The sequence below is a fragment of the Amblyomma mixtum genome, chromosome 3, assembly GCF_055824585.1.
Source record: "Amblyomma mixtum isolate Tamu chromosome 3, ASM5582458v1, whole genome shotgun sequence".
NCBI classification, from domain to species: domain Eukaryota; kingdom Metazoa; phylum Arthropoda; class Arachnida; order Ixodida; family Ixodidae; genus Amblyomma; species Amblyomma mixtum.
The window spans coordinates 308,922,293-308,936,668 of record NC_143014.1 but is presented as its reverse complement, the minus strand read 5'-3'; the positions used below and the strand labels follow the sequence as shown (position 1 = coordinate 308,936,668).

Sequence of the window (14,376 nt, the reverse complement as noted above, 5' to 3'; positions counted from 1 at the left end):
GCGCATTCACGTAAAGTTTTTGTGGCGTCCGCCAGCTTGTTATATACATCGAGAGCTGGATCAGCACCTTGCAGCAGTGTGAAAGCGCGCCGGCAGCCATCAGATCCTGAAGACCTGAAGGCCGGCGATGGCAAAAAGGTCACATGACCAAATATGGCGGCACTCATGCTCTCAAATGTGAAGCGTCTATGCGGAGTGAAATTATGTTGCAAACATCGCCTCAAGTGCTGGTAATGTACAATATCATTTTGAAGGAAACGTTAATGGTCTCATTTTCCACGTGAGAAAACAGATAGCAGATGCCTGTGTGCACTGAACATGATAATGATGATGATGATTTATGGTGCAAGAGCAGCTTTGGCCAAAGAGGGCCATGGTACAAAGTGTTTTGCACCAGCACAAGATGGGGTCAGAGGCCCATTTTCTGCCCCGCCGCGGTGGCTCAGTGGTTACGGTGCTCGGCTGCTGATCCAAAAGACGTGGGTTCGATCCCGGCCGCGGCGGTCGAATTTCTATGGAGGCGAAATTGTAGAGGCCCGTGTACTGTGCGATGTCAGTGCACGTTAAAGAACCCCCAGGTGGTCGAAATTTCCGGAGCCCTTCACTACGGCGTCCCTCGTAGCCTGAGTCGCTTTGGGACGTTAAACCCCCATAAACCAAACCAAACCAGACCCATTTCCCAAGCATTTCACCCAGATAAGCCGAGCACCAGGCCAGGGGAAAGCCTGCACCCATTGTATCACCAGTGAGTACGTTGGGGCACTGGGGATCAACTCTCACACCTCCTGCATGTGAGGTGAATGCTCAAGCCACTGGGTCACCGGTGCAGTCCTGAACATATTTGCATCGCGGGCAGTGCTTCCCAGAAGGGGCCTTATGTTTATGGATCAAGGTAATCAAAAGTTTTGCTGGCTTTCTCTGGCGAAACAAAATAAAGTACCGTATTTACTCGCATAATAGGCGCACTTTTTTTCCAGAAAATCCGGCTCAAAGTTCGGGGTGCGCCTATTACGCGGGGTAAAATTTCCGGAAATTTTTCGACTCGCAAAATTGAACACACCGCGTAAACGCACTCGTGTACGGGCCGCACCCCGTTTTCGCGAAGAAAATGTTAAAAAAAAAAAAGGCCGTGTAAGGGCCGCACCGAAACTTTCGGAATGCACGCGCCGAGGCCTCCGCGATCGGCTCCGGCTGCGCGCAACGGGCGTTTGATCGCGGAGGCCACACACGCGCACAGGAGCTTCCAGACGCCGCCCAAGGCCAAGCTCATCATCATCATCATCGTTTTCCTCCGCCGCGAGCTTTCGCTATCTATATCGCCATCAGCATCTCCAGCTCGTTTTTTTTTGTTGTTCTTGTTGCTGTCAAGTGCCGGGATTTGCGGTAGCGCGATAGTTATCGTGGTTTATGGCTTTGCCGCGGAGCGTTGATGTTTTAGCTCGACGGGCAAGCACCTTAACAGCTACACGGCTGGGAGTTTGCTCTCGAACGCGGCAAGCGTGCGGCAGGTCGGAAAATACGACGTGACCGAGAAGTGCGGCAGTTGCGACTGCGGCGTCCTTAAATTTTTGTACGCGACTCCAAGGTTTTCGCGGGCCTAAGTCGGGAACGTTTCCGGCTGGAGATGAAGCTTTCCAAACAGACGTTTAAAGTGAGCATCCCTGAAAACTGTGTGCGGCTGTTCTACGCGATGTCGTTGTACGTGCTGTGGGTCTGCAGCAGCTGCGACGGCAGCAGCACTAGTAGGGACTAGTAGTCAGTTCAGCAAAAACTTTGTTAAAATAAAGATTGGGAAGCGGGGGGTGGCGAGGCGTCGGCTTGCAATCGTGTAAATACAGTATTGATCACAGTGCCAAGTTCGGGGTGCGCCTATTATGCGCGGAAATAAAAAAATCTGATTTTTCGCGCCCTAACTAGGGGTGCGCCTATTATGCGAGTGCGCCTATTACGCGAGTAAATACGGTAATATGTTATGCTGTACAGGGACTTTCTATGCATAAATCTTTCGTGTGAGGTTTATTTTGGTTGCATTAAACTTTTTTTTTTTGTGCTTTGTTGCTGGACACGTGCCATGGTCGGTCGCACCATTGTACCTCAGCTGAAGTGTTCTGGTGCAGGGTAACAGATACAAAGGTGTGTAGAACTGAGGCAGACAGGAGCTGTTGAATTCAAGGACTGTAGACTGAATGTGTCAGAGGAGCGAAGGTTTCCTGTGTAGTTCGCAGCTACTGCTAACCTAGATGCAAAAATGCTTAGTGCATGTGTCTGAAGAACAAGGTATGCTTGCTCTTATCAACAATCGCATGGAGGTAAGGTTTTGGTTTTTCACGAGCAGCGAGTTGCAGCGAGAGCTGGAAGGAAGTGGGCTGCAGTCTTGGCCGAGGGGAGTGCAGGGACAGACACCGTGTGGTGTCTTTACACCTGTGACAAGGTTTGCTACTTGCCCCTAACTGGGCACTCGTGCAGCAGGCCCATGTTTAATTTCTGGTGGTGCCGTTTTCTTTTTGCACCTGCTAGCGATTTCCCTCTCGGCTGTTGGTTGCGCAGTGTTACACCGAGTGCCCACATGGGGCTCCTGCTTGTAGTCGGGCTTTGTGGGCAGTGTTCCTCTTGTTTGTGCAGCTCTTGGGGACAAACCTGGGCGCCCAGTGGCGCCAGGGCAATGTGGAGGCTGCGCCTTTCTACACCAACAAGGACATTGACCGGCTCATCCAGGAGACAGAGGTGCGTCTCGTACTACACCCGTATCAGTGGCCTGCACAGCAGTGGGCTCACTTTTCCTTGCAAGCTGCAGGTGAACCGTGGCTGGGTGGGCATTGGTAATTACAAAATATTTGTCAGCAGTGAATAAACACATAAATTTGCTATTAACTTCAGTGCACGCCCTTTGTGTGCTGCTGTTAATCCTTCGCCCACATGCCAGATTCTCAGCATTAACGTAACACCTAAATATTGTGTTGGTCAGGTGTCTGTATTTAGCAAAGATGTGAAAGGGGGCCTACTTTCACAAGGGCGGTACAGCTGTGCCAGTTGTGCCATTTTGATACAAACACAATTTTCTGCTGTGACAAAGGCTAGGCGAGCCTGATTTTTTTTTTTTTGCCCAGTATGTTACTACGGCTTTGTGATTCTTGTAGGGGTGTGTAAATATTAGAAATTTCGACTAGCTTGCAAATGGCCCTTGCTGTTCAGATTGGCTCGCACCGTACTTAAATTATTTAATGTATTTTTCCCATCTGAATTATTGCAAGTACAGAAATTTCTTGTTCATTTGAACTCATGGCCAGCCGTCGCAGCATTCCAAATGGCGCATCTCGCACCTTTCACGTCAGTTAACTTGCTCATTCCTCACAGAATCAACTGCCAGCGCGCTGCGAAAGCACACATGAGGTGATGCTAAGCATTGTAAGAACCAATGCATTGGCAGCCATCAAGAGCCTTGCGTCTGGTGTTGCCGCGGAGCACTTGCGAGTCAGAGAAGCACCACGCACAGCATGCCATTGCGTAGGGCAACAATGCAGGGTAGGGGGGCTATCAGTAATGTTCCATTTGGGGAGTTTTCTCTTTTTCTAATGATTTTGAGGGGTAAATTTTGGCGAAAGGGGAATTTTTGCAGTTTCAGGAAATTTTAAGAATCAAACTTCTCACTTTTTTTTTTTTTTCAAATTGACGGAGATTTCAAGCTGCTGCAGGGAAAAGGGGCCTGAAGTGAGGAATTTTGGGTCTTGTTGAGGGAATTTCGTTCGCAGCATAGACCATCACTGGCGGCAGTGATTCCACAGAACCTATTTGCGAAGTCTAAGGTGGTTTTGAACAAGCGGTGGGTAGTATGTGCCCCGTGCCAGTACCTGTTCCCGGTGAGATGCGTGGGGCTCCGTGTGCCATAAAAAGTCGTTAATTCGTATGCAAATCAGTTCTGCTAGAGAAAATTCTAATATCGCGCCTTTTTAACCTGGCTTGTTCGCGCTGGTGATCGCTTCTTGGCACAGGTGGTAGTTTAGCGCAAGAGCAAACTTCCTATATAACCTCCTGGGTGTGCATCACACCGAAATTTGAAATTACAGGGCCATTGGCAGTTTGGTTAGCCGCTAGTCAGTCGGGCTGCACACAAGTGTAGAAAACAGGGTGGAGCACTGTGTTTTTGCTTTTAAGCTTTCAGACTGCTGCCCTTGTGGTCACATCATTACGTGTTTACGGTGCAATGTCATCGCGGGTGAGACTGCAAAGCAAAGTGTGGCAGCAGGACTAAGTGGAGGTTGTATGCATTGCCTTATGTTCGAAGTCGACCTTTTTTTTTTTTTTTTGGTAAGCAAGGGCTACAAGTTGGGAGGTCAACTTTTACGCGGCAATATACGGTAATCGCAAATTTTGTCCTCTAAAGGAAGCACATTCCTACTAAAAAATTTTTTGTGTTGGTTCCATTTTTCGCTGTGTTCAGTTGATTTGAATATTTTTTGCAGTCCCAGTGACTTTTAATTAATGATGCTTAACTTATGCAATGTGTGTCAGCCAGAATCATGTGAAGCGAGCTGTACAGAGCAGCTGTGTAGCAAGCTTTGGGGCACGCGAGCGCAGAAATTGGATTGTGGCATGGTACACGGCACGACCTGCAGATCACACTGATTGCTGGCTGATGGCGTGCTTTTCAAATTTTCATTGTCCAGATCCAGATTTCTGTATATCCGGAGCCTGAATGGAAGACCAAAAAAAAGAACGAGCATTTTCTTTTCACAGCCATTTTTATAAAAACTGCAGTTTAGTGTACAGATGAAACTACAGGAGACTCCTACCTATTAAGACAAATTTGAAAGAACCTTGGAAACTTTTTCGTCTTACTGGAAGTTCATCTTTATACGGGCTCCTCCAGGAAGGATGTGTGAGCATGCCAGGTGTGTCCAAATCTGTTACATAAAACAGTGAATTTAATGGCCTTACAGTGAGAAGGTAATTGCAATACTATGAGCATTTATTGCACTCACAAAGCAATAGAGTAAAGGGCATGACCAAAGCCCGTGTGATCCTGCTTGGGAACAGCAATGTTTTTTTTTGCCTTCTTTTTTTCTTTACAGCAGCTTTTTTTCTGTTTGGTTTTTCGGCTTATTGTTTTGCCTCCAAGCGCTCCGAGGATGCCCCTCGAGTTCCCATGAATGATCACATAATCATCTTTTCTTCTGTCTCTTATCTCACTCTTTCTGAGGTCAGGCTGTTACCAACTCTATGAGCAAGTGTACCGCATGCTTTCCAGTCTGCCAGGGGTGACATGCACATGGTGCTAAGGTCGGGGGGTGTCCAACTATACACCGCACACTCGCCTCAGGCATACATGAAGGCATGTGGTGTACCGTCACACCAACTGTTTAAGCTCCAGGTCAGCGAGCAGGTGCGTCTCCTGCTTCTGCCTATTTCCGTCGGCTAGAAGCAATCAGTGCCTGCGAGGTGGTGTGTGCACGATGCTGAGATCTGGCCGTCTCTGCATCGTGCAAGCGTCACCCACGGCACACACGACTCAGATGGAAGAGTGCAGAGAAGCTTTCTTTCATGTTAATTTCGAAAGTGGCATAATAGATAGTTGGCAAGTACCGCCACATGAAGTTGCCAGTGGTGGTCCTGCTGCTGTTGCATTTGAGCCATTTTGATAAATTTTCATTTCCATGGGCCTTTCTGCTCCAAAAGTGGCAGATTGATCAAGAATGTGCCTGAGCTGTGCCACGTGAAGCGAATGCTGTGGAAAGAAAAAATATTTTTGGAGCAAAACCCGAACCCCGAGCACCAGCAGCCAGTGGTGAAATTTAGCAGTCAGTCAGCCCAGTCGCGTGCACGCAACCAACGAACCTTAGCCCTTCACACCACAGTGACTGTGTGTGCACCTGAAGTTTTGCATTTGCCAAAGTTTGTTGCTCAGCTGCTCCTAGAAATACCCAATGTGGACATGCGTTAGTAATTTGCTTTCAGCACATATGGGGTAAAATAAAAGCTTTTTAATGCTGTAAACTGCCGTGCACCAGCAGGCACAATTCATTAGCCTTCTTGGTTTGGGGTCCCGTTATCAATGTCCTCTTACCGAAAAGTGCCACTTCCTTGCTTAAGCCTGGCCCATTGTGCCTTGCATAGGATGAAATTAGTGCAGTGTTACCTCGTTGGTTCAGACTTGAAGGGACTGAGAAAAACGTCCAAATTATATGAAGGTCGGAATTAACAAATTACTCACGAAAAACTGCCAGAAACCATTCTTATTGTAGTGTATTTATTTGGCGAAAGCCTTACCCTTGGTCATCTGCTTCTGAGATGATGGTGACGATTTCTCGCTGTTCCATCGATGCTTCGCTGCGTGTACCCGCTTGAGAGTGTCCCAGCCTAACTGCTCCAGAATAGTAAAGGCCTCTGTGGCCTCTTTGACTGTAACGCAGTGGCAGTGGAGTCTCTCCGCAAGTGTAGTCATCGCATGTGAAGAGGCTCCACCTTACTAGTTGCGAACAGCTCATGACGAGCATGCATTTTTGGCGCACGGGTAGAATGGAAGAACCATGCTGGTGGAAGTGAGGGAAAGCACGGATGCTAGACCAGTGAGGCGCTTTCTGGAAAGAAAAAAAAAAGAGTGAGAGGTAAGCCAAACAGTGTCCAAAACAGTGCACATTGTAGCTGCTATCGCACTGGTGTGAAGCTTAGAAAAGTGAAAGCGAGCCTATGTGGCATGACTTTTCTAATGCCATGCTGTGCGTTGATCTCAAGTCAAAGGTGTGTAGACAACATTGTACAATGCAAGTCAGGCTTGCAGCTATTTGGACGATTGCAATTTTGTCAATCATACCTTGACATGGCCCCCTGTCGGAAGCCCGTCCGAATTGTCCGGATTTCCTAATTAATGAGATTTACTGTGTTGGCATTTTTACTGCCATAGTTTTAGACTAGATTTTAGTGGGTGACTGATTGTATTTAAGAGCTCTGGATGAGTTGTTGTGGCTTCAAACTTGAAAGTTTCGGGCATAGATGCCACTAAATTTAATCAGGTTTATGTGCTGGTCATGGCATTGTGGAACTGTATGGAAGTACAATGCGGGAATTGAGTTGTAATTTAGGTTTCCATGTAGGTGGCACATTCTTCCTTTGTTTGTAGAATTTCCACATTTAGAGATCTGAGAATACAATACACGGACAAATTGAGCTTTTGGCACTGGCTGTTTGTAAACATCAGGAGTAATTATGTGCACAGAGCCAGACGAGTTAAGTGTGAACTTTGTTTCATGACCAAGTGACTACCATATATAACACCATGTCTAAAACATGTGCATTTCAACACTGGCGAAGAGGGCCAAAAAAATCATCTCATCTGGCTTGAAGTGCAAAAGTTTAGAGCATGCACTGTGGCAACAGACTTTGAACCTTGTCCATGCTTGGTGGACTTGAGAAAATAATTGCAGGAAGCATTATGTACGGCATAAAAAAAAAACGTTCGTGAGCATGTTCGATTTGCAGATTTGTGATGAAGTACACTTTTCCGAACTTGCAGCCAGCACCGATCAGTAAAATGTTTGTTTTGAATACACTCTTAAGCCTGGTCCACATTGAACGTCCACATTGAGCGGGCCCAATAAATGCCCATGATAGGGCAGGTTTGGTGGCACAGCCGCGTGCGCTTTATGCACGGTGCATTTTTACGTGCAAAAAGAAAAATCTAGTGCAGGTTTTTACATAGCTACACATAACCAAACACAGTGCCATCGCTAAGAAGCTCTTCTGAATAACTCCATTACTTCATTTGTGTTGCGCCGGGGTTGCTCCAAAATTTCAATTCTGATGCAAAGTTGCTCAGAATGAGGGCTTTCCCCAAAACAGGACTGCTCCAAAACGGTGCCTTTTCTGCTCCAAAAATTGCTCCGAAACTCGAGTTGGATGGACCACCACTTCGTTGCCTTAGTTGACAGTTCCTGCAAAATTTCGTCCTAACCGAGAAGTGTGCAAAGTGGTCCATTTTAAGCATATTTTTATTTATTTATTTATTTATTTATTTATTTATTTTTTCACATTCAACTTGTAAAAACTATCTAAAGTTTCTCACATTGTTTGTTATATCCAGATTTATCTTAACCCCTTAACTGCTAACTCCGAGCTATAGTCGTCGTGGGAGATTGTACTAATATCGCCCATGGCAAGTCTCACTCATTCGGTCCGATGTTGCGCTGCTCCCACCACCCAGGTCAAGCTACCGCCAGCAGTTGCGTAGCTTACAATTTTCAACACTAGAGGGCAGTATTTGTCCATGGAAAAGTGCGTTTCGTGCCTTTAGCATGTGTTTCAAGCCTGACAAGAGTCATTATATAATGGCATCACGCATGAAGAATGCTGGTAGTACCAATGTTCCAGGAAAAAGCTTCTTCTTTAATTCTGACAACAGTGTTGCTAACAGTGTTGAATTTGTTTTCAACAGTGGCTCTGACTTTGTTTGCTAACAGGAGACTGCTTCAAATGACGAGAGCAACGGAGACGATGACAACAGTGGCGCGTTGGGTAGTGCACTTAACTATCAGTGATGAAACCTTGTTTATGCTAGGACGAAGCAACGTCTATGCATTTTGGAGTATGTTACAGCGTATCGGATCATAAGTACGGCGCATTTTTGTATGTTGAAACCCATTACTATGGCATGCACTGAGGGAAAGCCGCCCTCAAGAGCAGCTTATTTTTTTTTTTTCATTTCTTCTAAACAGAAGCCAGCGAAGTGATATATTTTCAGAATCAGAATTACATAGAAAAAATTAGCTGCATTAAAAAATGTTGGATGATTTTGGTACACTTTTCGGGAATTCATTTGGCAGTTAAAGGGTAAACAGAGTTCCTCCTAACAGGAATCTGCTTACTGCATTATTATTGTTTCTGTGATCATCATTGTTTTGTTGTTTTTTATTTTGAGGACCAGCCATATGGCTTCGTTGTTGTTATTTGTCGACTTTCTGGCCTCTGGCAACTTGATTGTGAGTAAATGCCATGTGGGTTAGAATTAAGAGGTGCCTGATGACCTAGGCACCTAATACCATCAAAGAAACAGTCTAGTCGAGCTGGTTCGCGGCCCAAAGACACTTCTTTGGGCAAACATCAGAGTGACTGATATTGTTAAGGTGAAGGTTGCACAAACACGGGACGATTCACAACGAAGAGACACAGAGACAAATACCGTGTTTGCACAGCCTTCACTTTAACAATAATACCATGTACCAACTAGGCCCAGCCAAAGTTTTATCAAAGTGCCTGGTAGCTGTCTGGGACAGAAGCACTAGTGGTCATATATCTGTGCATGTGAGTGTGCTGTGCAGGAATGTGTAACTAAGAAGTTCACTAATTTAGGCATTAAGTAAGAAGTGGGCCTATTGTGTAGTGTCCAGGCAACAAGTATACCAATTATGCACTGACCTGTGTGCATTATAGGCACATTCTAATCTGCCAGCTGAGCGTGCTGCTTTGCAGTGCCAGTTGGCAACTTGGCTGTCAGCAAAAGGGCCCAGGGCCAAGCAGCAGCTGGAGGCAAACCTTGAAATCTGGAGGTATGTGAGGGGTGTGGAAAAATTTGGCAACCCCCTGAAGGGACGGAATTTCATGGTCAGGCACAACAAGGATGAGTAAAGTCATGCCACGCCTGACTTTTTTCGTCTGTGTTGTGTCTGCATTGTTTCGCTGTCATAGTTCATTTGTGGTGAACAGCTTTGCATTGCAGAATGAGCTCTCACAATTCCCATCGAAGAGCCAGCCAGTCTAATGAGTCATTGTGTGGGGAGGGCCATTGCTGAGCACTGTTCTCTGCTGCAGAGCCTGGTGACCACCATGCTGGAAGGCGGTGACCGGCAGAAAGCCATGAAGCGGTTACGGGTTCCTCCACTGGGCGATCAGGTGGGGCTCCTCACCACTAAAGTTCATTGGCAGGAGCTCTGCATTGTCGAGCCAACTGGTTTTTATTGAAATAGTGGGCACCATAAGTGTGTGTCTTGCTCATAGGCATACTGGTTTCCAAGATCTTTTTCGTTTTCAATTTACCCCTTTCTTTTACTTGTACAAGTTTTTCTTCAAGCTTTTTCATTGGTCGGGGAAACTCTTCCTGTCTGTCACAAAAATTCGAAGCACTTTTAGTCCTTCCCGCTTATGTGCACTGTTCCTATTGACAGTCTTTTTGACTTTTACTGACTTGTATTGACTTTTACAAGTTTTCTTTCTTTTTTTCTTGTCTAACGGGAAAGTTGCCAGCCGTCTTTGAAGTTTTTGTGAAACATATATATGTTTTCTATATGTTTAACAAATTGGTTCTGAATATTTGCATGCAGAAGAATTGTTCCTTGTGTGTGCTAATTTGTGGTTATAAAGAGGACCAGGCAGGAAACGACAACACACTGATCCGTTCTTGTATAATTTGTGCAGACAACTGCTGCTGTGACGTGCTTGCAAATCTCGCTTGCAGTGTGAACACAATTTCTGTTGTGCCTCGCTGTAAACTGGCTGATGCGAAACTTGCTACCCAGGAACGAAAGGTAGCATGAGTGCTGAGCTGGTATAAGCGATGTAGCACAGTCCTTTTGTGCTTGTCATACAGGGCACTGCTGCAACTGCAGTCCAAGCAAACAGTTCCATATTTTTCTTCGTTGCGTGCTTTGTGCACCTGGCTCACGGGGAATACAAGTACCGTATTTACTTGTGTATAATGCGATTGATATAATGTGAAGGGAGAGTTTGAAAAATGTTACAATTATAATGTGATCTTTGTATGTTCAAACCAACTACATGTAGCTGAGGGCTTGGAAAAACTGGATACAGCACGCAAGGATACGGAAGCAACAGATATATTGATATCATTTCCGAGGCAGCATTAGAAATGCATGCGGCGTTGTAGAGTGCAGCAAACCCTCCAACGCATTAAATACACAGTCTACATATATTGCACAATATACGCTGGCTTCTTTCCGTAGCCACCCTCTCCTTTGCCCATGCCACAACGCGGCCTTAAGGCTGTCAAAAAGCTGTCTTCTCTTAGTCTCTTGCGAGGCTGGTGACGAAGCTCGCTGTAGCTACCTTGAAGAGCAGTGAAAAAAAAAAAATCTTGTTATAATATTCGTACCTTGGTCCCGAGCATAATGTGAGAGGTGTTCTGAAACTGGTGAACTAAGGGAAAAAAAACTCTCATTGTTCATATTCGTATGAATATGGTAGTTGCCAGGTGTATACTGAATGGCTTTCTTAAAGGACTCCCTCACATAACTCTTCCACCCTGAGCCAACATGTTTCGCACACCACTCGTTTTTTTTTTTTTCTTTCATTCTGTACTGATAGTTGACAGAGCAATTTGAAATCGTTTTGGAGCTGACAGTAGGAGCAATTGCTGATATTTTGAGAGTAAGGTTGATCCCGTAGGGCCCTTAGCCCTTATGGCCGCATGGCCCTTAGAGCAGCCAGCAGCTGTAGGTTGTCAAAATGTGCACTACCTTCAGGGGACGGGTGCAGTTGAGCGATGTTATTTTACAAGCAGCGCTTGTGCTAGCTGTAGCAAGCACTTGTCATTCAGGCTGGCGACATGCAGATTCTGTTAGATGGTGAATTAGGCCTTGCAGGCTGTGTCTTAGTCTTGAGTGCCACTGCACGAGGGTGACTGTGGGCTTTTCCTTGGTGGATGCAGCAATCACCCTGGGTGACCTTCAAGGTGGGGCTCTTTTCCGGTGCCTACATCGTGCTTGTCATTGCAGTGATCCTCTCAGGTGAGTCTGCACTCTTCCCTCTCTGCTGGCGTCCTTTTCTAAGTGCCTGTTGTGTGGCATCCACAGCAGTGATGCACAGACTTCTCTTCTTGGGGAACGGGAATGAGTAGGCCTACTAGTTGAACATAGCTGAACGTGGCTCATGGGTTTTGGCAGCTGTGCAAGAGAGCTTCTCTTTTTGGGCTTGCATTCGACTGCTGGCCTAAGGGAGTGTTGTTTTGAGCCATGAGAAACATGTTTGGGGGGGGGGGGTAATGCTACTACCATCACTTCTTCACCTGGCGAAATAAGCTGAAGGGTCTGAGTGTGTGGCTTTTTTCCACTTGTTTTGTGCTGTCTTCGGTGCCGTGTGTTGTAAGGATGCTGTTCACAAAGCTGACCTTCTGCTTTGCCTTCACATTTGTGTGTAGATGAATGCTGCTTAACTCTTTCCTCATCGTTCCCATTGAGCATGGGCCACGGGTGACCCATAGAAGTTGTGCGATGTTCCAGTGCTGCCAATGAATTTTTGGACTTGTTACGCTACCCCTTGTGTAGTCCAAGAAGTCAAGCTTCAGTTTCAAAGTAATTTGTAACTCTGCCACAAAGCAGTGAATTATGGTGCGGGACTGAAGAGCACGGTGCTCAGCTTTTCTTAATGAGCATGGAAGAACTCCCCGATATCCAGGCTGTCTTGCAAACCACCTCGGTTTCGTTGTTTTTTGGCTGTTGCGATACTATACTCTCTTTTTTTTTTAATTATAGTACGCAGTGAGCCTCAGGATGATGTCGATAGCCTGCTTTTAGTTTTTACGATGAATACCTGAAGAAACCAGCCCAGGTTGTAAACGACAACTGGGTGTCGTTTACAAAATCCCATGCTACAAGTGCCCGGCTTCATACATCGAAGAAACAAAAAACCTCCACCAAAGAGTAAGGCAACAAAAATGACATCCGGCTAACGAATTCAGAATCCAACCCCCTCACTGAACACTGCGAGCGCACTGACCACCGAATAGCCTTCAAGGAGGTGAGCATCTTGGCCATGGAGCCAAACCTGTTCAAGAGGCAACATGTGGAGTCATGGCACATCCGGCTCACAAAGGTGGCGATGAATAGGACTCCAGGAACGCTCCACTTGGCGTGCGTTAGTGGACTGCGCCACATGCTAACAAAGGGAGAGCGAAGCCAGCACCCCACTGCTGCTGGCACACTTTAGTCACCCCTGAAGAAGGGACCGAGTTGGTCCCGAAACGTTGGGCAAAATTAAAGTATTTGTTGGCGTCAGTTTTCTCTCAACTATCTCAGGAACCCAACCGGACGGACTTCCGTCGAAGATGTTTTCATTCAAATCTGTTTGAGTTATTTGCAGTTGACAGTAACATTGTTGATGGAAGTCATAGTCTGCTTCTCTCAGTGTAGTGTTTCTTTATCTGTCACTGTGGTGGCTCAGTGGTTATGGTGCTCGGCTGCTAACCTGAAAGACATCTGTTTTAATCCCTGCCACGGCTGTCGTATTTCAAGGGAGGTGAACTGCTAGAGGTCCGTGTCCTGTGCGACATCAGTGCACGTTAGAGAACCCCAGGTGGTCGAAATTATCCGGAGCCCTCCACTACAGCGTCCCTCATAGCCTGAGTTGCTTTGGGACGTTAAAACCTCGTAAACCGAAACCAAACTCTTTCTTGGTCCTGTCTGTTGCATGCAAGCTCTCCATGGCCTACCTTACTGGTGCGGCTAATGTCTTAGACTAGTACCAAGTGGCCCCACATGAGTGCGCTCTTGTTGCATGGTGGCTTGTATTGGCCAGTACTACTCTTTGAGGCTAAGCAGCCAAGTTTCACACAGGCTGCTGTTTTTCTATTTTTATGAGCATATGCAGGATGTTGTTGGGGCAAAAGTCAGCTGGTCTTCGTGCTTGAACACTGGATGCACAGGGCGGCCATTTTGCCGAGCGAAGTGCAACGTGCAAGCTTCCCTCGTTGTTTCCTGTATTTTTGGTGTGCAGGTGTGTTCAGCCAGACGCGGGACGACTGGCGCATTGTGTTTCGCCTCTACCGGGGTACGCTCCTCATTATACTGTTCATGTTCCTCATCGGTGTCAATGTGTACGGCTGGCGGACATCAGGTGTCAACCACGTGCTCATCTTTGAGCTCGACCCCAGGAACCACCTCTCTGAGCAGCACCTCATGGAGGTGGGTGTACGCTGCCTGCAGTAAGGGCTGCAGCTTGTTGGGGGGCACTCTGAGTGCATACTGCTCTTGAATGGCCACTCTCCGAGTGGCTGAGTGTAATGCTTTTGCCTCTTAATCTAAAGTTCTGGAAACAGAGGAAGTGGTGTGATGGGTTCAGGCACACATGAAATGATTTTACAGGGACTGCTTTGTCATTTGCTTATCTTCTTCATGTACTGTATTTTGCGCTGCATAATTCACTGTTTTACAGCGACGGCTGTTAAAGGCCCATTCTTTTGGTTCCGTCGGCGTAGCAGTAGTAGTAGTAGTAGTAGTGGCAGCAGCTGGTGTAATTCGAAGGTGGTTGCCACGAGAAAGGGGGAGGGTAACCATGGATTGAAGAGGGTACGGCGAGAGCGGGTGAATGTGCAACCGGCGGGTGGTTGCCTCCAGAACCACCTAAAGGGTGCCATACCAAATGTGCCATGCACATAGT

The 14,376-nt window shown here is 46.6% G+C and overlaps 1 protein-coding gene across 2 annotated transcripts in view; it reads left to right on the top strand.

Annotated features, from left to right (window-relative positions):
* Positions 1-14,376, top strand: part of LOC149355555 (solute carrier family 53 member 1) — an 81,547-nt gene that overhangs the window by 26,909 nt on the left and 40,262 nt on the right. For both annotated transcript variants that reach the window (XM_089583890.1, XM_089583889.1), the window contains exons 5-8: positions 2,623-2,724; positions 9,799-9,879; positions 11,651-11,729; positions 13,714-13,901. In XM_089583890.1, coding sequence (XP_089440016.1) covers positions 2,623-2,724; positions 9,799-9,879; positions 11,651-11,729; positions 13,714-13,901 — 450 coding nt within the window. The remainder of the gene's footprint in view (positions 1-2,622; positions 2,725-9,798; positions 9,880-11,650; positions 11,730-13,713; positions 13,902-14,376) is intronic.